General features: G+C 45.3%; 1 protein-coding gene and 1 non-coding gene across 5 annotated transcripts in view; both read left to right on the top strand.

Moving 5' to 3' along the window:
• The window catches only part of DSP (desmoplakin), a 42,523-nt gene extending 22,810 nt beyond the window's left edge, over window positions 1-19,713 (top strand). For 2 of the 4 annotated variants that reach the window (XM_060307789.1, XM_060307790.1), the window contains exons 9-24: window positions 455-550; window positions 879-1,004; window positions 1,546-1,698; window positions 2,878-3,032; window positions 3,834-3,960; window positions 4,737-4,938; window positions 5,391-5,617; window positions 6,285-6,451; window positions 7,125-7,263; window positions 7,776-7,969; window positions 9,037-9,199; window positions 10,289-10,372; window positions 10,933-11,040; window positions 11,617-11,715; window positions 12,484-14,778; window positions 15,782-19,713. In XM_060307789.1, coding sequence (XP_060163772.1) covers window positions 455-550; window positions 879-1,004; window positions 1,546-1,698; window positions 2,878-3,032; window positions 3,834-3,960; window positions 4,737-4,938; window positions 5,391-5,617; window positions 6,285-6,451; window positions 7,125-7,263; window positions 7,776-7,969; window positions 9,037-9,199; window positions 10,289-10,372; window positions 10,933-11,040; window positions 11,617-11,715; window positions 12,484-14,778; window positions 15,782-19,018 — 7,572 coding nt within the window. In that variant the 3' untranslated portion in view covers window positions 19,019-19,713. The remainder of the gene's footprint in view (window positions 1-454; window positions 551-878; window positions 1,005-1,545; window positions 1,699-2,877; window positions 3,033-3,833; window positions 3,961-4,736; window positions 4,939-5,390; window positions 5,618-6,284; window positions 6,452-7,124; window positions 7,264-7,775; window positions 7,970-9,036; window positions 9,200-10,288; window positions 10,373-10,932; window positions 11,041-11,616; window positions 11,716-12,483; window positions 14,779-15,781) is intronic. The other 2 variants (XM_060307791.1, XM_060307792.1) reach the window with 2 other exon arrangements.
• Window positions 10,427-10,528, top strand: LOC115866250 (U6 spliceosomal RNA). The gene has a single exon (XR_004044610.1). It is a non-coding gene; the product is annotated as a U6 spliceosomal RNA (small nuclear RNA).
• Window positions 19,714-21,651: the final 1,938 nt, after the last annotated feature.

Genomic DNA, 21,651 nt, shown 5'->3' with positions numbered 1-21,651 from the left:
GTTTGCTGCCCCAGTGCTATCCCTGTTCTGACTGGTCTGTTTTGATTGGTCAGTAGCCATGCCATTTGGATGAATATTTTGACTAATACTCCTAATCATATCCATTTGTTAAAGCTGTTTTTTGGGGTTTTTTCTGTTTTTTTTGGCCACCCAGCTTGCAGGATCTTGGTTCCCCGACCAGGGATTGAACCCGGGGCCACGGCAGTGAAAGTGCTGAGTCCTAACCACTGGACCACCAGGGAATTCCCAAAATTGGTTTTAAAATTTAATTTCTACCAAAGCAAGAGTGCCCTGTTGGGAAATTCTGGTTTCAAGTTTTAGAAAAAAGTTTGCTTGATTTGGAATTAGATAAAAAATGCTTCATGGTTTTCATTCAGGCTCACCTATCTATGAAATAACGGATGCCTCTCTATGGCTGAACGGTGGAGAGACAGCTGCTGTTTTCTTGTTTCAGGCATATATGGATACTCTCCAGACACAGTGGAGCTGGATTCTTCAGATCACCAAATGCATTGATGTTCATCTCAAAGAAAATGCTGCCTACTTTCAGGTTTTTATACCTAGTAATCATTTAATTGTCTTTTGGGTCTTCACAGCTTCTCTTCCGAATGTGTTTGAAAAAGCACTGAAAACAATCTTCACACTATGGTGTGAAAACTATTTATTGGTTTTTAGTTTAGAGGAGCACAGATTGGTCACCAATCATTCAAGTAGCCTCTTGCTCTCAGATAAGTTAATGTACTTTCTGCTCAAATTCTTTCCTTTAACCACCTATCAGATAGACTCGTAGGGAAGATAATCCTTGAAGTTGAAATAGTAGGTGATGCTGCGTATTGAGTTGCTTTTAATTGACACGGGGTCACCCGCATCCTTAACAGTTTTTTGAAGAGGCCCAGTCGACGGAAGCCTACCTGAAGGGCCTTCAAGACTCCGTCAGGAAGAAGTACCTGTGTGACAAGAACATGCCCCTGCAGCGTCTGCTGGAGCAGATCAAGGTGCTAGAGGTACTGTCTCAGACCCAGGCCCTTCCCCGGGAATAAAACAAATGCGCCCACCGACTCAGTTCAGATTATCTGCGTTTGTATTGCTCTGTAGAGCCGCGAGTGCCCAAAGCTCAGGCAAGCGTTGTCTTCATTTTCAGTGGTTTTTCTCAAAATACATTTCTTTGCACGATCAGCTGCTGTGGCACGTTACTTCTGCTTCAGTAGTTATGGGTGCTCAGAACAAAACCGGAGAGAGCACTGATGACTTAACATGAAAATCCCTTCGGAAAAGCGTACTTCACATGTTGTCGGCATAGCCTTTTTGCAAAGTGATGTTCTTTCCCGCCCACCTAATTCGTGGCTGTGTTGCCTCTGTAGCGGCTTCTTTTGAAAGGTACCTGTGGTCCCTGCAGACAGATGAATGGGTGGTTTTTTACAGCTAATGCAGCTACAGCGGTATCTAATTTGTAATGTCATGATAGCTATAGTAATGCCATTTGAAGGTCTTATCTCACTTTCAGAGATTATCTGTGTTCGAGTATGATTTTATTTGCAATTGCAGCAAGAATGGGAGAAAATCCTTGAGAACAAGCGCCAGGTGCAGAACTTGGTAAACAAGTCCAAGAGGATTGTGCAGCTGAAACCTCGGAACCCGGACTACAAAAGCAATAAACCCATTATTGTCAGGGCTCTCTGTGACTACAAACAGGACCAGGTGTGTACTCGGCTAATCAGAATGCTGCCAAAGTTCTCCCTTTCTTTACGGATGCATTTTTGTCCAGGGCAGAATTTAATTTAGGTTTCAGTGAGCACCCTAGTAAATGTCTTTCTTTTGTATACAAAGTGGCAAGCTGTTGAAAAAATGCAGTGATTTTTGTTCTGAGTTGTATGATAGTTGCAAATAAGTAGGACAATAGTTATTTTTAAACTATTCTAATTCTGTTTTAAGGCTTAAGCCTTCTTTTCTTCCAATATGCAATTAGCATCTGTGATCCCTCTTTAAATTTCTGAAATATAAAAAAAAAAGAGACACGTGGCCATTATGCTGCATGTAAAGGGAATGTCATTGCGGATTTTATGCATTAAATGAGCCGCATCAGTTCTGTAGGCTCAGTGGTAAATACAAACATTTATATAGAAAGATGACTTGGTTTTAGTCATTATCTATGTAATTCCCTCTATTTTCTTATAAAAATTATGGAGGACTTAAGAAATAAAAATGTGATGAGTTGGTGAGATGGACATTATAAAACAATGGAGTTTATTCTACCATGCAGAAATGGTTTTAGAACTTGGGTGGAGAGAAGTAAGAAATCCAAAGGGAGACTGAGATACCTCCATGTCGAACTTGTTACATTTTAGTAGTTAAGATAGTTGGCATATTTTAAATACCCATTTTAAGAAGCTATATAGAGTTAATTTAGAAAAGAAGCTATTTAGATGCTGGAGTTAATTTAGGAAGTTATTTTTCTGGGGACCTGATACCAAAATTTTTTTGTTTTTATTTAACAATTTTAAGAGCAAATGAATGAGACAAGTGACTCCCACGCACTGAACTCTACGATATAAAACGCAAACTCACAAAAGTAGAAAAGCCAGGGGTTGAGTTTTTGCTTTCCAGAAGGATGGCTCACTTCACCGGGGGACTCCCCTGGCTGTCCCCTGGAAAGTCACTCTACCTAATTCCCTTCAGACACACCTTGTAGGCTCACCTGTCTTATTTAAAGCATCAGTCCTGTTGGGTTGTGTCCAGATCAGCTTCAATTGAGGCAAAAAATACTAAGAGCAAAGCTGAAACAGCACATCATCACTGCTGCTGCTTCTGTTCTTGAGCAAAAAGATAAAAACGTGGGCTTGTGGATAAAACCAAAACACAGTGCTGCTTGCCTTGCAGAAAATCGTCCACAAAGGGGACGAGTGTATCCTGAAGGACAATAACGAACGGAGCAAGTGGCACGTGACTGGCCCGGGCGGCGTGGACATGCTCGTGCCCTCCGTGGGCCTCATCATTCCTCCGCCCAACACCCTGGCCGTGGACCTCTCAAGCAAGTACGTCTTGAACTTCCTTCTGGCTGTGACATGAACGCGGGTGGGGAGAAATAGGGCAGAGGCTGATACGAGACATACCGCTTCTTACTGCTGTCACCTCCCCCCAGAGGGGGACCCGGTGAAGGTCCCTTTGCCTTGTCTTGAGGTTTTCTGTTGCAGATACTGTGGTTGTCTTGGGAAGATGAAAAAGAATGTCTGACAGCAAAGGAGCTCATTCTGGCCATGCACTTTAAAGACGGTGTTTTGAAATTCTTCTGCTTTTTAGACCATCAGTAGTTTGGCCTGTAGCCACAAATACAAAATGCACTTGGCATCAATATTTGGCCATCAGTAGGTGGCGCATTCATTTGACAGATTGTCTAGGGCACATTCTTCCAAACCTTTTATGATGGAAGTCTTCAGCCCGCTCAGGGTGGGGTGAGGGAACCCTGTGAGCCCGTGTCCAAGCTCCAGCAGGCGTCTGTGACCCGAGACCCATTTCTCACTGTTGCCTGCACAGCGCCAGACCTCCGTCAATTAAAAAGTTGTTGACAAACAACTCAACAACCACAAATTGTACTGCCTGTTTTGACCGAAATGATTCCAATGTATCGAAACCCATGTCGGTCATGGAGAATGTACTTTTGGGTATTAGTCTAAATCCATTGAAATGTTGAATGTTTTGCAAATGCTCCATTCACCCATTGCTCTGTTAGTTCTTCTTTGAGTTTTCTGTGCCCTTGGGGGAGCGTGGCCAGGTTTCCCATTTGGGATGAACTTGGAGAGCCGGGCTAGCGTGCTTTTTCCCTCTGCACCTCCTAGGATCGAGCAGTACTACGAAGCCATCCTGGCCCTGTGGAACCAGCTCTACATCAACATGAAGAGCCTGGTGTCCTGGCACTACTGCATGATCGACATCGAGAAGATCAAGACCATGACCATCGCCAAGGTACGTCCTCAGGACCACCCGCTGCCTGGAGGGGCCCCCCAGCTGCTCCCTGACGTGCGGTTTCTACCAGGCAAACCTAGCTGTGCAGCTGATGCTTTTGTGTGTCAACACGAGAGTCGGCTGAGCCTTCCTTAGAGGTTCTAGTCCGTCCAACACAGGATGGGAGGGATTCACACCCGGCCGGTTAAGAGACAAACAGAAGTACTAATTAAAGTTACCGGACAAGCCAGAAGTCCCTGTGGGAAAGGCATGAGGTCCTGTGGTACTCAGGGTCCCACTCTCCTTAGATGTAATGGAAAGTGAGGGCATAGGTATTGACTGGATAGCACAGAAGTAAAAGGTGGGCGTTGAATTCTTGGAAGCATTAGTTACCCTAGATCAGTGGTTTTCAGGTAGTGGCCCAAGAATCCAGGTGAGGGAGTCCTTTGGGATGACAGGGACAGCAGGGAGGAGAGGGGCAGGGAATGGGTAAGTTGGGGGCTTCCCTTTACCCCTTTAACTCTTTTCAGTCAGAGCAGCTTTGCTGTGATCTGCTTGACATTTGGGGCTTCTGAGTCCTATTTCCTTTGAGGAAGAAAATTCCATAGGAAGAAGAAAATTGACAACCCACTGCTTTGGTTCTTAGGCGCAAGCTCTAAATCATCAAAGACCTTTTCTGCCTTAATGGGTCTTTGAGGGGCGTTGCCTCAAGCGCCACCAGAGTAGTGCATTTCCCAGGAAGCTTTCTTGGCCACGCTCTGGGGCCAAGAAACACTCCCCGCCTGGTTTATTTCCAGCTGAAAACGATGCGGCAGGAAGATTACCTGAAGACAATATCTGACCTTGAGTTACGCTACCAAGACTTCATCAGAGACAGCCAAGGCTCAGAGATGTTTGGAGATGATGACAAGAGGAAAATACAGACCCAGTTCACGGATGCCCAGAAACACTACCAGACCCTGGTCATACAGCTCCCCGGCTACCCGCAGCAACAGACAGGTTGGTTTAGAGCCAGTCCTTCTTTGTAGCCACCATACATGCCGTTTTCAAAAGAAAGTACGTAGTTTGCCAAAAACTAGTTGCAGAATCACTCCTTTGAAAGATCGTATATCAAAAGTCATTGAGATGCTAGGTTTTCAGAACCAAATCAAAGGAAGTAGCGACACTTTCATGCAGCATGGATGTTTTCTTGAGGCCTTGCGCCCTTCTAGCCAAGAAGTCTCTGATTTTTGTTGTCCTAACATTTTTACAGTAAGTACGTAGTTTGCCAAAAACTAGTTGCAGAATCACTCCTTTGAAAGATCGTATATCAAAAGTCATTGAGATGCTAGGTTTTCAGAACCAAATCAAAGGAAGTAGCGACACTTTCATGCAGCATGGATGTTTTCTTGAGGCCTTGCGCCCTTCTAGCCAAGAAGTCTCTGATTTTTGTTGTCCTAACATTTTTACAGTAACCACAACTGAAATCACTCATCTTGGTTCCTGCCAAGCTGTCAACCATAATAAAGTAACTGAAACCAACAGAGAAGATGACAAGCAGGAAATGTGCTTGCTGATGGAGCTCCAGAAGATTCGCAGGCAGATGGAGCTCTGTGAGAGCAAAATGACCCTTAAAAACATCCTTCTGGCAGATCAAGGGTCTTCGCACCACATCACAGTGAAGATAAGCGAGCTAAAGGTAGGTGTCCATTAATGTTTTGCTTGATTCTAGGTGTATTTATATTTAACTGTGAAGTAGTTAAAAAAAGACCTCCTGGTTTAAATATTTATAGGCAAGAAACCTTCATTTTCAAGAAAAGAGGCTTCTGGCACAATTTCCTTTTTTCTTTCCCATGCTGCCGAATCTGTGGAAAGATACCAGGCTGGGGATTCAACCACCTTTGCTGTTAGTTTGTGGGCCACTCAGTCCGGCTGCAGTGTTTTTCCTTTTCTGCAATGTAGTGCTTTGTAGATTTCGAAAGTTTTCACAAACATTCATTTGGCTTCTGCCTGAAACAACCTATGATGTGGGCTAGACAGGTAGAATGATCTTACTTGTAGACAGTAGGGGGTGGGGTAAGAGCTGCAAGGCATCGGCCGAGCTGGGACTGCAGCCCAGGCGTTTCAGTGTCAAGCTCAGTGATCTCTTCCGCTCAGCCAGGCCCGGGCACTGCGCTGGAATCTACGAGGTATATATTCTAAGGAAGAGGGTCACATTTACCCAGTGCTGGTAAGGCCTCCCTGATGAAGGACATGAAAGGTCAACTCTCACTTGAGTCGTTCACATTTCGTGGGCCTTTTGAGGACATGAATGACGGTGAGAAGCATACAGCTAAATCAGAAGCGCTTCCCTTCTTTTCGGACAGGGCTTACAGAATGATTCTCAAGCAATTGCTCAAGTTCTCAACCAGCTGAAGGACATGCTGGCTAACTTCAGAGGTTCGGAAAAATATTGCTATTTGCAGAATGAGGTATTCGGATTGTTTCAGAAACTGGAAAATATCAATGGTGTCACAGACGGCTACTTAAATAGGTAAACGCGACTGACACTGACCTCAGATATTTGGCTTTTCTCAAGCTTCGTTTTCTGAGACTTCATTTGCTTTATGTGCTGGTTGCTGGAGCACTTGCCTTATGGGTTCTCTTTTCATTGGAGCCTCACTCACATTCTTCTGTGCTTTTGAGAGAGGGTCCTCCAGCCTAGGGTGCCAATCCCATTGTTCTGAACTCCACTGTCTCTTCCAGCCAAGGCATCCTCTAAAGGCCAGAACTTAGAATTCTTCCATTGATGCAAGATGGTGTTCTGAGTCATGAAAGAGGGAAAAAATGAGGGCTTCCCTGGTGGCGCAGTGGTTGAGAGTCCGCCTGCTGATGCAGGGGACGCGGGTTCGTGCCCCGGTCCGGGAGGATCCCGCGTGCCATGGAGCGGCTGGGCCCGTGAGCCGTGGCCGCTGGGCCTGTGCGTCCGGAGCCTGTGCTCTGCAATGGGAGAGGCCACAACAGTGAGAGGCCCGCGTACCGCAAAAAAAAAAAAAAAAAAAAAGAGGGAAAAAATGTATTGCTCCGTAACTTATAAAATAAGCAGGGTAAATTTTTATCTGCTTTCATATTGTTCCCTTTTACAAAGAGTGGCGAGAGCCCGAGAGAGTTTCCAAGTCTAATTATGTCGCCGGCAATTTTATTTTTGCCTCTTTGGCACTCGACAGCTTGTGCGTGGTGAGAGCACTCCTGCAGGCCATCCTCCAGACGGAAGACATGCTGAAGGTTTACGAAGCCAAGCTTACTGAAGAGGAGACTGTTTGCCTAGATCTGGATAAAGTGGAAGCTTACCGCTGCGGACTGAAGGTAAGGAGAAGGGTTGAACAGCGAGCGGCCCGGCTTATGGGAAAGCATACAGGACTACTCAGTCCCCGGTGGTAGAGCCTCACTAAGTCTTCATGGGTTTGGAGGATTACTGGATTTCGTTGGCCACACGTGGTTGACATCAGCCGTTATCTCTAGAGCACTGTTGTCCAGAGCGTGTTGGCAGGACCTACGTGAGAAAGTCCGTTTGTGGTGAGATTAGTCTGGGGAACGCGAGTTAACCACAGTTAAGCTGGTACTGTAGTACTTCTCAGAACCTTTAATAGGTTAATAGATTTTATAATTTTTCAGGAACGGAATGGAGTGTGATATGTAGCATTTCTCAAACTAATTTACACATCGAGTCCTTTTTTTTTTTTTTTTAACCGAGTTGGCACAAGGAACTAGGTCACTGGCACAGATATAGGAGACGCAATCAGTAGATATATTTTCCTTGTGGTGTAGCATCAAGCGGGAATGCGGTTAATTTGTACTTTTTTTTCCTCCTGTGACAGAAAATTAAAAACGACTTGAACTTGAAGCAGTCCTTGTTGGCCACCATGAAGACAGAACTGCAGAAAGCCCAGCAGATCTACTGCCAGACTTCACAGCAGTATCCAATGTACGACCTGGACCTGGGCAAGTTCAGTGAAAAAGTCACACAGCTGACAGATCGCTGGCAAAGAATCGATAAACAGATAGACTACAGGTGTGCCAACCTCCTTCCATACTTTCTTTCCTACTTTCTTACATTTGGTTGTTCCCAAGATAATGTCACTTGAAGTCATCACTGTAAAAAACAGTGGTTTTGTTTTGTGTGTAAGTTCAGCATCCTGGGAGCTCTCTTCACGCACTGGCTGTGGGCAGCTTTGTTGACAACAGGAAGAGAGTACATCCAGTGGCCGAGCTTGAACCAACCTGTGTCAGAGGCCCTTCATGTTCTTAGGGAAATAATGGAAGCCATTGATCAAGTTCTTTTGTGCCCTGTAAACTCCTATTATGACTGTTGGAAGGAGTAGCTCCTTTGAGGGAGCATTTTCCAAGAGTTTGTGAAAATTAAATCTTACACAAAAGAAATGCCTTACTGCAAATGAGGGTTTAAAAACATCTCCTGAATCTTGCTTATCGTTTATTTTACGAGCAGTGCTTCTTAAAAACATCTCTATTGATATATAATTCACATGCCGTATAACCCACCCACCAAAAGTGTCCAAGTCACTGGTTTTTAGTATATTCAGAATGTGTAACCATCCCCACGATCTAAGTTAGAACATTTTCATCACCCTAAAAAAAAACCCCATATCCACTGGCAGTCCCTCCCCATTTCCTCGCAACCCTCCAGCCCCAAACCACCACCATTCTACTTGCTGTCTCTATAGATTTGCGAATTATTCTGGACATTTCCTATGAATAGAAAGATACAATATGTGAATGTTTTTTTTTCACTGAACATAATGTTTTCCAGGTTTATCCATGGTGTAGCACGTGTTAGTACTTCATTTCTTTTCATGACTGTATAATATTCCATTGTATGACTGTATCACATTGTGTTTATTCTTTCAACAACTGATGGACATTTGGGCTGCTCCCAGTTTTTGGCTACCGTGAAAAGTGTTGCTACAAACATTCATGTATAATTTTTTGTGTGGATGTATGTTTTCAGTTCTCTTGAGTATGTGCCAGGTGGAATTGCCGGGTCATGGGGTAACTCTGTGTTAAATACTTTTGCAGAGCAATAGCGATATTTAATAATTTTATTATCTCTGTTTGCCCCAGATTATGGAACCTGGAGAAACAAATCAAGCAACTGAGGAATTACCGTGATAACTATCAGACTTTCTGCAAATGGCTCCGTGATGCCAAACGCTGCCAGGATAACTTAGAATCCATGAAGTTTGGAGATTCCAGCATGGTCATGCGATTTTTGAATGAGCAGAAGGTATAAGGCAATTTGTCATTGCATAGATGTCACTGGGTGTAACCTGTGTTTTCCTCTGGTTTTCGTAGCAGTACTTAGGTTTAAAATGATAAATTTTTAAAAAACTTTATTGAAGTATAGTTGATTTACAGTGTTGTGTTAGTTTCAGGTGTACAGCACAGTGATTCAGTTATACATACATATACATTCTTTCTCATATTCTTTTCCATTATGGTTTATCACAGGATATTGAATATAGTTCCCTGTGCTACACACTAGGACCTTGTTGTTTGTCCATTCTGTGTATAATAGTTTCCGTCTGCTAACCCCAAACCTCCAGTCCATCCTTTCCCCCTGCCACCCTTGGCTACCACAAGTCTGTTCTTGCTGTCTGTGAGTCTGTTTCTGCTTCATAAATAAGTTCGTTTGTGTCATATTTTAGATTCCACAGATAAGTGATATTATATGGTATTTGTCTTTGTCTTTCTGACTTACTGCCCCTAGTATGATATTCTCTAGGTCCATCTGTGTTGCTGCGAATGGCATTATTTCACTCTTTTTTATGGCTGAGTAGTATTCCAGCTGTGTCTATATACCACATCTTCTTTATCCATTCATCTGTCAATGGACATTTAGGTTGTTTCCATTTCTTGGCTATTGTAAATACTGCCACTGTGAACATGGGGATGCATGTATCTTTTCATGAAATGATAAATAATTACTATTACTAGTCCATTTTATGAATGCTTAAATAGTGTCCAGAGGAAAAGCAATTGAGAAATTTACAAAGAAATGCAGTTGTGAACATGGAAATAATGTAACGACCGTCATAGTAAAGTATCTTTATAAATTGAGGTGATAGGACCAGAAGAGAGTGCCAGCCAGATAGTAACCTCTTAGATCATAAGAACTTGAAGATCTTTCTTCTATTTTCTGAATAGAAAACATGCTCATCTCCTAAGGTTTAACTGTGAGACTATGGGGTCTGAACATGTAGTCATAAACTGAGGGAAAAAAAAAAACAAGTAACAGTGGTTAAAGAATGAAAAAAACATTTATTTTAAATATGTCTACACTTTAACATTTATAAATATTTCCTTTTCTGTATAGAACTTGCACAGTGATATAAGTAGCAAACGAGACAAATCAGAAGAAGTACAAAAACTTGCCGAACTTTGTGCAAATTCAATTAAGGTATGTACGTTTCACAAAGAATGTTGGTGTTTCATCAAGAATATTATTAACCATGTTTGCTTCGGCAGCACATATATTAAAACGAATGATACAGAGATTATTAGCCTGCCCTTGTGCAGGGATGACATGCAAATTCATGAAGTGTTCCATACTTTTTTTAATAAAAGAATGTTATCAACTACATTATTTTCTGATTCACTTTAAAGATTACAGACTTCTTGAGGACAACGTTTATGGTTTTTATATAATCTCTCGTGAACAAACTGTAAATGCTGTTATCCATTAGCTTGAATTGATTATACATTAGCAATATCTACGGGAATGGGCCGGTCTTCATCCTTTAGACTGGTGGTGTGTGCAGAGATCTCCATTTTGCATATAAAGTGGTGCTGCTTGGTTTAATAATGTCATATGATGCTTGGACACTAGCAGCACGTGATGGCCTTTGGGGTTGGACATTAGAAGTACAGCTTGGTGATTTAAAGCTTGGGAACTGTAGCCATCAGTGACTCCTTTTAAGTCAATTAAGTATGTTTTTCTGAAACATTATTATTCTGCAGGATTATGAACTGCAGCTGGCGTCATACACCTCAGGACTGGAAACTCTACTGAACATACCTATCAAGAGAACCATTGTTCAGTCTCCTTCTGGGATGATTCTGCAAGAGGTAGATATGTCATTACCCATCTCTTAGAGCTCGCCCCTCCCTCTGCATCTTCTCTTTTCTCTGTCTTTCCTACCCTCCCTGAATTCATCTCTTGCCATAGGGTATCCATTCAAAAAGGTTTAATAGGTTATCCTCTCTCTAGTGTAAGTCATCAGCATAATGCATTTTAGGGAATGATCAGTGAGAAGTCTGGGTCTATTGCTCATACATTAGAATCTTTGCAGAAACTGGGCTTAAATTCTGGGTTTAGTGAGGGGGACATTTAAAGAGTGGAAAATATCCAGTCGATTTCTAAAAGACAACTTCTTCTCAAAGGTGTCAGAGAACATCACCCATCAGATGGTTTAGGGGGAACACCTGGAGTGGTGAGGATGAAGTGTAAGGTTTTTGGCCCTTTGTTTTATTGTACTTTATTCTTTTATTGGGTTTCGGAATTAGCACAGGTGAAAGAAGGGAATTCACTCCTTAAAATATAATTTCACTATTGGATTGTTTTAGAAAACAGTTGGGCAGCTCGCGTAGGACTTCTTTTGAACGCAGTGCCTTTGATTTTTCCTTGCACTTCTTTTCTCCAAGGCGGCAGAGATGCATGCTCGGTACATAGAACTTCTTACAAGGTCTGCAGACTATTACAGATTCTTAAGTGAGATGCTGAAGAGTTTGGAAGATCTGAAGGTAATTTACTTATTTCCTTGGAGGATCAAAAAAGAAAATAGAATGGAACTTAATTATTACTGCCTCGTTATAACATGAATTTGGACATACTCATTGGCAAAAGTGTATTTCCTCTAAACAGTTAGTATGATATAGTTTATTCATAAATCAGGTGTCAGTCCTATTCTCCAGTACACTGCTCAGAATGCACTCAGGTAGTATTTTCAAAATTATAGCTATTTTTCCTTGCCGTAACCCCCAGTAATTTCATTTAATGTTTGGTCAAGGAATTTGCTTTCTTTCTCTCTTGGTGTTAAATTAAGAAGAACATCCAGGACTGGCTGGATTTGAATTTTCCATGTCGAATGGCTGTTTAATTTACTCCTCATTTCTAATATTCGAATTGAGTTTATATGGAAACTTACTTGATACCTGGAAATAAAGGAAACATAATTTAGGAGATCATAAGCTTTTGGTCTTGGAAGAAATTCCCTCATTCACAGATGAGGAAGCTGAAACTCAGAGAGGGTAGATCCCTTACTAAGATCACGCAAGCAGTTGACGGAAGAATTATGACAAGAATACAGATGTCTTGAATTTTTTGTCTAGTAGCTTTTGCCTTGTATCAGTGTCTACATGTGTGCTCGTGTGTGCGTGCTTGTCTGTGTGTGTGCAGGTGTGTAACAGGAAATGAGAAAGCACGTTGGTCTTGGGGGGAGGAAGGACCACTTCTTTCTTATGATGTGAGGCATCTTTCTTTCAACACGCTTTCTGATTTCCCTTCCACAGCTGAAAAATACCAAGATCGAAGTTTTGGAAGAGGAGCTCAGGCTGGCCCGAGACGCCAACTCTGAAAACTGCAGTAAGAACAAATTCCTGGATCAGAACCTGCAGAAATACCAGGCGGAGTGTTCCCAGTTCAAAGCAAAGCTCGTGAGCCTGGAGGAGCTGAAGAGACAGGCTGAGCTGGATGGCAAGTCAGCCAAGCAAAATCTAGACAAGTGCTACAGCCAAATCAAAGAGCTCAATGAGAAGATCACCCGGCTGACTTACGAGATCGAGCATGAAAAGCGAAGCAGGAAAACCGTGGAAGACAGGTTTGATCAACAGAAGAACGAATATGACCAGCTGCAGAAAGCGAGGCAGAGCGAGAAGGAGAGCCTCGGCTGGCAGAAAATAGAGTCTGAGAAAGCCATCAAGGAGAAGGAGTTCGAGATAGAGAGGTTGAGGGTTCTTCTGCAGGAGGAGGGTACCCGGAAGAGAGAATATGAAAATGAGCTGGCAAAGGTAAGAAACCACTATAATGAGGAGATGAGTAATTTAAGGAACAAGTATGAAACAGAGATTAACATCACAAAGACTACCATCAAGGAGATATCCATGCAAAAAGAGGATGATTCCAAAAATTTCCAAAACAAGCTCGATAGATGCATGAAGGAGAATCGAGATCTGAAGGCTGAGATTGTCCGGCTCACCGACAGCATCCTGCAGACCACGGAGCAGCGGAGGCGGGCAGAAGAGGATGCCCTGCAGCAGAAGGCCTGTGGCTCCGAGATGCTGCAGAAGAAGCAGCATCTGGAGATGGAGCTGAAGCAGGTCATCCAGCAGCGCTCCGAGGACAGCGCCAGGCACAAGCAGTCCCTGGAGGAGGCTGCCAAGACCATCCAGGACAAAAACAAGGAGATCGAAAGACTCAAAGCTGAGTTTCAGCAGGAGGCCAAGCACCGTCGGGAATATGAGAATGAACTGGCTAAGGTAAGGAGCAATTACGATGAGGAAATCATCAGCTTAAAGAACCAGTTCGAGACGGAGATCAACATCACCAAGACGACCATCCACCAGCTCACCCTGAAGAAGGAGGAGGACACCAGCGGCTACCGAGCCCAGATAGACAACCTCACCAGGGAAAACCGGAGCCTCTCGGAAGAAGTAACAAAGCTGAAGAACGCTCTAGCCCAGACCACGGAGAACCTCAGGAGGGTCGAAGAGAACGTCCAGCAGCAAAAGGCCGCGGGCTTGGAGATGTCGCAGCGGAAACAGCAGCTGGAGGTGGAGCTGAAGCAGGTCACGCAGGTGCGGATGGAAGAGAGCACACGGTACCGGCAGTCTCTGGATGATGCCGCCAAGACGATCCAGGATAAAAACAAGGAGATAGAGAGGCTAAAGCAGCTGACAGAGACGGAAGCAAAGCAGCGGAAGTGTCTGGAGGATGAGAAGGCCAAGTGGCAGAGGGCACAGTGTGAGCTGCAGAAGGCCTACAGCAGTGCCACGGAGACAGTCAGCAAACTGAAGGTGCAGGAACAGGAGCTGATATGCCTGAGGACGGACTACGAGCGGGTGTCCCAGGAGAGGGCCGTCAGGGACCAGGACATCGCCCGCTGCCAGAGCTCCCTGAAGGAGCTGCAGCTGCAGAAGCAGAAGGCAGAGGAGGAGCTGGTGTGGCTGAAGCGGGCGGCCTCCGAGGACTCCTGCAGGAGGAAGAAGCTAGAGGAGGAGCTGGAGACCCTGCGGGCGTCCCTGAAGGAGCAGGCGATCCAGGTCACCAGCCTGACCCAGCAGCTGGAGCAGGTGTCCATCGTCAAACAGAGGAGCGAGGACGAGCTGCAGCAGCAGCGGGACGTGCTGGACGGCCACCTGCGGGAGAAGCAGAGGACCCAGGACGAGCTGCGCAGGCTGGCCTCCCAGGTCGAGGCCCTGCAGCAGCAGCTGCTGCAGGAGCGGGAGAACGCCAGGCAGGCGCATGTGCGGAGCGAGCATCTCCAGAAGGCTGTTGAGGACAAGAGCAGGAGCCTGAACGAGAGCAGGCTTGAAATCGAGAGGCTGCAGTCGCTGACTGAGAACCTCACCAAGGAGCACCTGCTGCTTGAGGGGGACCTGCGGAACCTCCGGCTGGAGTACGATGACCTCCAGCAGGGCCGCAGCGAGGCTGAGCATGACAAAAACGCCACCATCTTGGAGCTCCGGAGCCAGCTGCAGATCAGCAACACCCGGACCCTGGAGCTGCAGGGCCTGATTAATGATTTACAGAGAGAGAGGGGAAATTTGAGACAGGAAATTGAGAAATTCCAAAAGCAGGCATTAGAGGTATTCACAAATATTTGATCACCGCTTCACTTCGTCTCAACTAACTCCCTCCACGGTCCTCCCAGCTGGGCTGTGCTCTTGCTGCTGGGCTGGATGCTTGCATACGTCTCACTTTTCTTTTTGATGCTGTGCTGCTGTCTGTCCTAATCCAGACGCTACTTCAGGGTCATTTCAGTGCCATTTGCCCTTCTCTTCTACTCCCACAGCGAGTGCCCGTCCCTGTGTAACCCGCACTTGGCTCTGCTCTTCCAACTTTGGCTGGGGTGTGACATCTGAGCTCACTTCCTCTCAGTGTTCCACTCTGTCTTCTAGAAGGTGGCTCTTTGTGAGCTGTGACGTAACGTTTGTAATTGAAGTTTTCCTAAATAAAAGCCACATTAAATGGGTTTTCTGTGCAGTTTGAAAATCGCTTTCTTGCTTGCTTCTGTGATTTTTCTGCATGCGTTATTCTCTGCTCTTTCCATCGTGGCCCTAATATGTTTCTTTTTGTTTGACTTTTCTTCTTTTAACCCCTAATTAAAACACTCAACCTCTTGAACTTCTAATACGTTTGACTTCTGTAGACAATATTTGTGTGGGGCTGGGTGAGGGGTGTGCGTATGTCTGTAGATTTGTATTGCTTTATTAAACATGTGAGTATAGCTGTAACAGGTGAAGTGTAGGTACAGCAGGTGGGATAACCTGGAATAAAACTCCCCATATCTGTTCAAACCATAATTACTATTAAGAGTAAGCCAGGTCTACAGCTGCTCCTTTTTTCCTTCTGTGGAAAAATATAGAAAGTACAGCAGCCATTTATCAAAGTGGCAACATGTATCTACAGAATTTTTTTCAGGAACGTGTAAGATAACAAAATTAACAGTGTGCTCAAGGAAAAGAAAAGGGCCGATAAGTAAATATACTTTTTTTAAAAATATAGGAAAAGAAGTTAAATGATAATGGCCCTGTGATATGATCACATCATTATTTTTTCCCATTTCTTTCTTTTTTTTTTGCATTCTAGGCATCTAATAGGATTCAGGAATCCAATAATCAGTGCTCTCAGGTGGTGCAGGAGAGAGAGAGCCTCCTGGTGAAAATCAAAGTTCTGGAGCAAGACAAGGCCAGGCTGCAGAGGCTGGAGGATGAGCTGAATCAGGCCAAAGTGACCCTCGAGGCAGAGAGCAGGGTGAAACAGCGCCTGGAGTGTGAGAAACAGCAGATCCAGAACGACCTGAACCAGTGGAAAACACAGTGTTCCCGCAAAGAGGAGACTGTTAGGAAGATAGAGTCCGAAAGAGAAAAGAGCGAGAGAGAGAAGAACAGCCTTAGGAGTGAGATTGAAAGACTCCAGGCGGAGATCAAGAGGATCGAGGACAGGTGGCAGCGGAAGCTGGAGGATTCCAGCAGGGAGACCCAGTCCCAGCTGGAGATAGAGCGCTCCCGGCTTCAGAGGGAAATCGACAAACTCAGGCAGCGCCCGTATGGGTCCCACCGCGAGACCCAGACTGAGTACGAGTGGTCCGTTGACTCCTCGAAGCTGGTGTTTGACGGACTGAGGAAGAAGGTGACGGCGCTGCAGCTGTACGAGTGCCAGCTGATCGACAAAACAACCCTGGACAAACTGCTGCAGGGGAAAAAGTCAGTGGAAGAAGTTGCTTCTGAGATCCAGCCTTTCCTTCGGGGAGCAGGCGCTATCGCTGGAGTTTCCACTTCCCCTAAGGAGAAATATTCTTTGGTAGAGGCCAAGAGAAAGAAATTGATCACCCCAGAGTCCACAGTCATGCTTCTGGAGGCCCAGGCAGCCACTGGTGGTATAATTGATCCCCACAGGAATGAGAAGCTGACTGTTGACAGCGCCGTAGCTCGGGACCTCATCGACTTCGATGACCGCCAGCAGATATACACAGCAGAGAAAGCCGTCACTGGGTTTGATGACCCATTTTCAGGCAAGACGGTATCTGTGTCCGAAGCCATCAAGAAAAATTTGATTGATCGGGAAATCGGAATGCGTCTGCTGGAAGCCCAGATTGCTTCAGGGGGTGTGGTGGACCCTGTGAACAGCGTCTTTTTGCCGAAAGATACAGCCTTGGCTCGTGGGCTGATTGACAGAGATCTGTATCGGTCCCTGAACGATCCCCGAGATAGTCAGAAGAACTTCATGGATCCGGTCACCAAAAAGAAGGTCAGTTACATGCAGCTGAGGGAAAGGTGCAGAATCGAACCGCACACCGGTCTGCTGCTGCTGTCAGTACAGAAGAGAAGTATGTCCTTCCAGGGAATCAGACAACCCGTGCCCATCTCCGAGCTGGTTGATTCCGGTATATTGAGACCATCCACTGTCAATGAACTGGAATCAGGTCAGATTTCTTATGATGAGGTTGGTGAGAGAATTAAGGATTTCCTTCAGGGTTCAAGCTGCATCGCAGGCATCTACAGTGAGACCACAAAACAGAAGCTTGGCATTTACGAGGCCATGAAAATTGGCTTGGTCCGACCTGGTACTGCCCTGGAGCTCCTGGAAGCGCAAGCAGCTACTGGCTTCATCGTGGATCCTGTTAGCAACTTGAGGTTACCGGTGGAGGAAGCCTACAAAAGAGGTCTGGTGGGCATCGAGTTCAAGGAGAAGCTCCTGTCTGCGGAACGAGCTGTCACCGGCTACAACGACCCTGAAACAGGAAACACCATCTCCTTGTTCCAAGCCATGAACAAGGAACTCATCGAAAAGGGCCACGGCATTCGCTTGTTGGAAGCACAGATCGCAACCGGTGGGATCATCGACCCGAAGGAGAGCCACCGCCTGCCCGTTGACATAGCGTACAAGAGGGGCTACTTCAATCAGGAGCTCAGTGAGATTCTCTCGGATCCAAGTGACGATACAAAAGGATTCTTCGACCCAAACACTGAAGAAAACCTTACGTATCTGCAGCTGAAAGAAAGGTGCATTAAGGATGAGGAAACGGGGCTGTGTCTTCTGCCCCTGAAAGAAAAGAAGAAACAGGTGCAGACATCCCAAAAGAATACCCTCAGGAAGCGCAGAGTGGTCATAGTTGACCCGGAAACCAACAAGGAGATGTCTGTCCAGGAGGCCTACAGGAAGAGCCTCATAGATTACGAAACCTTCAAAGAACTGTGTGAGCAGGAGTGCGAGTGGGAAGAAATAACCATCACTGGATCAGACGGCTCCACCCGGGCGCTCCTGGTAGACAGGAAGACGGGCAGTCAGTATGACGTTCAAGATGCGATTGACCGGGGCCTCGTTGACAGGAAGTTCTTTGACCAGTACAAGTCCGGCAGCCTCAGCCTCACTCAGTTTGCTGATATGATCTCCTTGAAGAATGGTGTCGGCAACAGCGGTGGCACCGGGAGTGGCGTCAGCGATGATGTCTTCAGCAGCTCGCGACATGAGTCCTTAAGCAAGATTTCCACCGTCTCCAGCGTCAGGAATTTAACCATAAAGAGCAGGTCTCTGTCCGAAACCCTGGAAGAATCGAGCCCCATTGCAGCCATCTTCGACACGGAAAACCTGGAGAAGATCTCCATCACGGAAGGGATAGAGCGGGGTATCGTTGACAGCATCACGGGGCAGAGGCTTCTGGAGGCCCAGGCCTGCACGGGCGGTATCATCCACCCCACCACGGGGCAGAAGCTGCCCCTCCAGGACGCCGTCTCCCAGGGCCTGCTCGACCAGGACATGGCCACCAGGCTGAAGCCTGCTCAGAAAGCCTTCCTCGGCTTTGAAGGCGTGAAGGGAAAGAAGAAGATGTCGGCAGCAGAGGCAGTGAAAGAAAAGTGGCTCCCCTATGAGGCCGGCCAGCGCTTCCTGGAGTTCCAGTACCTCACGGGGGGCCTGGTTGACCCCGAGGTGCAAGGGAGGATGAGCATGGAAGAAGCCATCAGAAAGGGGTACATCGACGGCCGGGCAGCGCAGAGGCTGCAAGACCCCAGCAACTACAGCAAGATCCTGACCTGCCCCAAAACCAAGTTGAAGATATCCTATAAGGATGCCATGAATCGCTCCATGGTGGAAGACATCACCGGCCTGCGCCTTCTGGAGGCCGCCTCGGTCTCCTCCAAGGGCCTGCCCAGCCCTTATAACATGTCTTCTGCCCCAGGCTCCCGCTCCGGCTCCCGCTCTGGCTCCCGCTCTGGCTCCCGGTCCGGTTCCCGCAGTGGGTCCCGGAGAGGAAGCTTCGATGCGACGGGGAATTCTTCCCACACCTACTCCTACTCCATTAGCAACAGCTCTATTGGGCACTAGTAGTCGGTTGGAAATGGTTGCTAGACCTTGGCTTTCATTTATATGAATTTTCACTTTACTAAATAATAGAGAAAGAAAACCTTGTGCTTGTAGGATAGTGATAGAACTTTCTAGGCTTAAGAAAACGTAGCCATGGGGGGAATCAAATGGTAAAGGCTGTTCTGGCTTTTTATCTTCTTAGCTTACCTGAACCAATGTCATACACTGGATGTAGCGTATAGGAAGTAGTAATCAGTTGTAAGGAAAACACAAATTGAATCTAGAGTCTGTTTCTTCTCTTCTGTCTTTAGATTTTTGAGTGATGCTTCTTGAACTTCTTATGGCCTATAACCCAGATTTCTGTTCTTGGAGATAAAAATGAAATTGACCTTGTAGTCATCAGTCTGCGTCTCATCTAAATATTTCCATTTTCTGTATGAGGAGAAAATTACCCTATCCCCCCACTCCCCCACACAAAAAGAATCCCCCTCAAACCCCAGCATTTTGGAATGCGTCTCCTCGGATTGCATGACCCATATACTCTTAAGTGTACCTGTTTGGTTTGGTATTAATTTGACTGTATGTGCATGATAGTAGCAATCTTTGCTGTCCTTTAGTCAAAGTTTTCTGTTCATTTTGCTTGTCATTTTCTATGTACTTTCAAAGGTGTCTTTATGAAGTTTGCTATTCTGGCAATAAAGTTTTAGACGTTTGAAGTTTTTGCGTTTTGATTTAATAATATGTTCCTACACACAAGGGCATTTAGCAGAAGCTTTTTATTGTAAAATGTGTCTGAAACTGTTTACTAAACATCTATTAAGGAAGACCGTTAAAAAACTGTTCTAGTTCTGAGTTCTTGTTAGAAGCTGGTCTTCTGAAGGTAGTTTTTTCAACATTTATGTACCAGGTAGAGTCCTTGAAAGAAGCCTGTGTAAGGAGGCCAGGCAAGAGGTCAATACCCACTTCTGGCTTATTCTGGACAGTGAATAGCATGGGGAGAAGTCACTGTCATACCCTTTAAAAAACATGAAGTGGCTAAGATTCCATTTTGGGTAGCCTTAAACTACATGGTTGCATTTTAGTCCCCAAAGAGAAGGGAATTGACCTTGAATCTATGAAACTGATTCCTGAAGAGTTCTTGGTTCTCTGTTGAAGGACAACGAAATATAAGCCTATTCTTTGGATCAAAGAAAACTTTTGAAATTCGGACATTTGCTATTAAATTAATAATACTTTACTCAATGCCTGGTATGTCTAGTGTTGGGCTGGGTACAATGAGGATTCAGTAGAGTTTATAAGACCCTGACTTCAAGGCGCGTACAGTCTGGATGGGCACAGAAGACACATGTAAAACAATGAGTGGGACAACTTTCATATATCAGAAGCATGTATTAATACAATCAGACACATTTGATGGTACAGTAGAAACTAGGAAGACAAATGAAATGCTAATTGTGTAGAACAAAAACGATCATACTCTAGATAATCCTTAACTTATTGGTGGGGGGGGGCTTTTGGTACTTAGGGTGAAAACAGCACTCGTTTCTTCCTTACCTCGCCTCTCTTTTTCTTCCTCTTGGCCCCCTCCCAATTTGGAGGATTTGTTATTAATTTCATTCACTGAATATTGAGTTCTGTGTGCCACACATGGTCCAGAAGCTGTGGATCTAATGGGAGAAGTACCTGGTGCAAAAATAGCCCTTGTAGTTTAAAAGGAAGGAAAGTGCCTGGGAAATGCTATGTTGAAGGAAATGAAGGAGGATCCTTAGGCCAGAGCTGGGGGGGCTGCATTAGCTCGGGCTGCTGTGACGAGATAGCACAGACCCGGTGGCTTAAACAAACATTGATTTTCTTATAGCTCTGGAGGTCAGAAGTCCAAGGTCAAGGTAGATGCCACCAGGGTTGGTTTCTGGTGAGAGCTCTCTTCCGGGCTAACAGGCAGTGAAGGAGCTCTGGCATCTCTTCCTCAACTTAGAAGGACACTAGTTCTGTCACATGACGGCCCCACCCTTATGACCTCATTTGACCTTAATTACCTCTCCAAATACAGTCACATTGGGGGTTTGGACTTTGAATTTTGGAGGGGACAGAATTCAGCCCAGAATGGAGGCCTAACCTAGAACGGGGGTCAGGAGACCTCTTTAGGAAAATGGTGATTGGACAGATTAACATGAATCAATGGAAAGGAGTTCTTCAGGTTGATATGGTACACCCCCTCCAAGCTGCTGCCGGAGTTGTCATTAAGCTGTGAAATGAGAGAGCTGGATCCTGGAGAGAGGGCATACTTGACCCGGGCTGAGTTTTGATCTGGTTCACGTATACTGTACATCCACAGACAAGGGAACTGTATATGTAAATTTTCAACAACAGTCATCACTTCACACCCAAAAATAGACTCACATTTTCCAGGAGGCTTGGCAAACTATGTAATGGCAAACAAAAAGTAAGGATGCTGTGAGCAGAGTATGAATAGACTGCTTCTCGCCACACATCCACTTGTAGCTACTGGCCTGTTTCCATATTATCACCTTTATTTGTGTGTGTGTGTGAGAACTGTGCTATTTGCCTTTGAGAATAGTTGTTCACAAAAGTATACTCCACTGTATACTGCCTGATGGAAGCAAGTGCAAAGGAAAGTAAAGATTTGGCATCAG

The sequence above is a fragment of the Globicephala melas genome, chromosome 11, assembly GCF_963455315.2.
Source record: "Globicephala melas chromosome 11, mGloMel1.2, whole genome shotgun sequence".
Classification (NCBI taxonomy): Eukaryota; Metazoa; Chordata; class Mammalia; order Artiodactyla; family Delphinidae; genus Globicephala; species Globicephala melas.
This window is presented reverse-complemented; position numbering and strand designations above follow the sequence as displayed.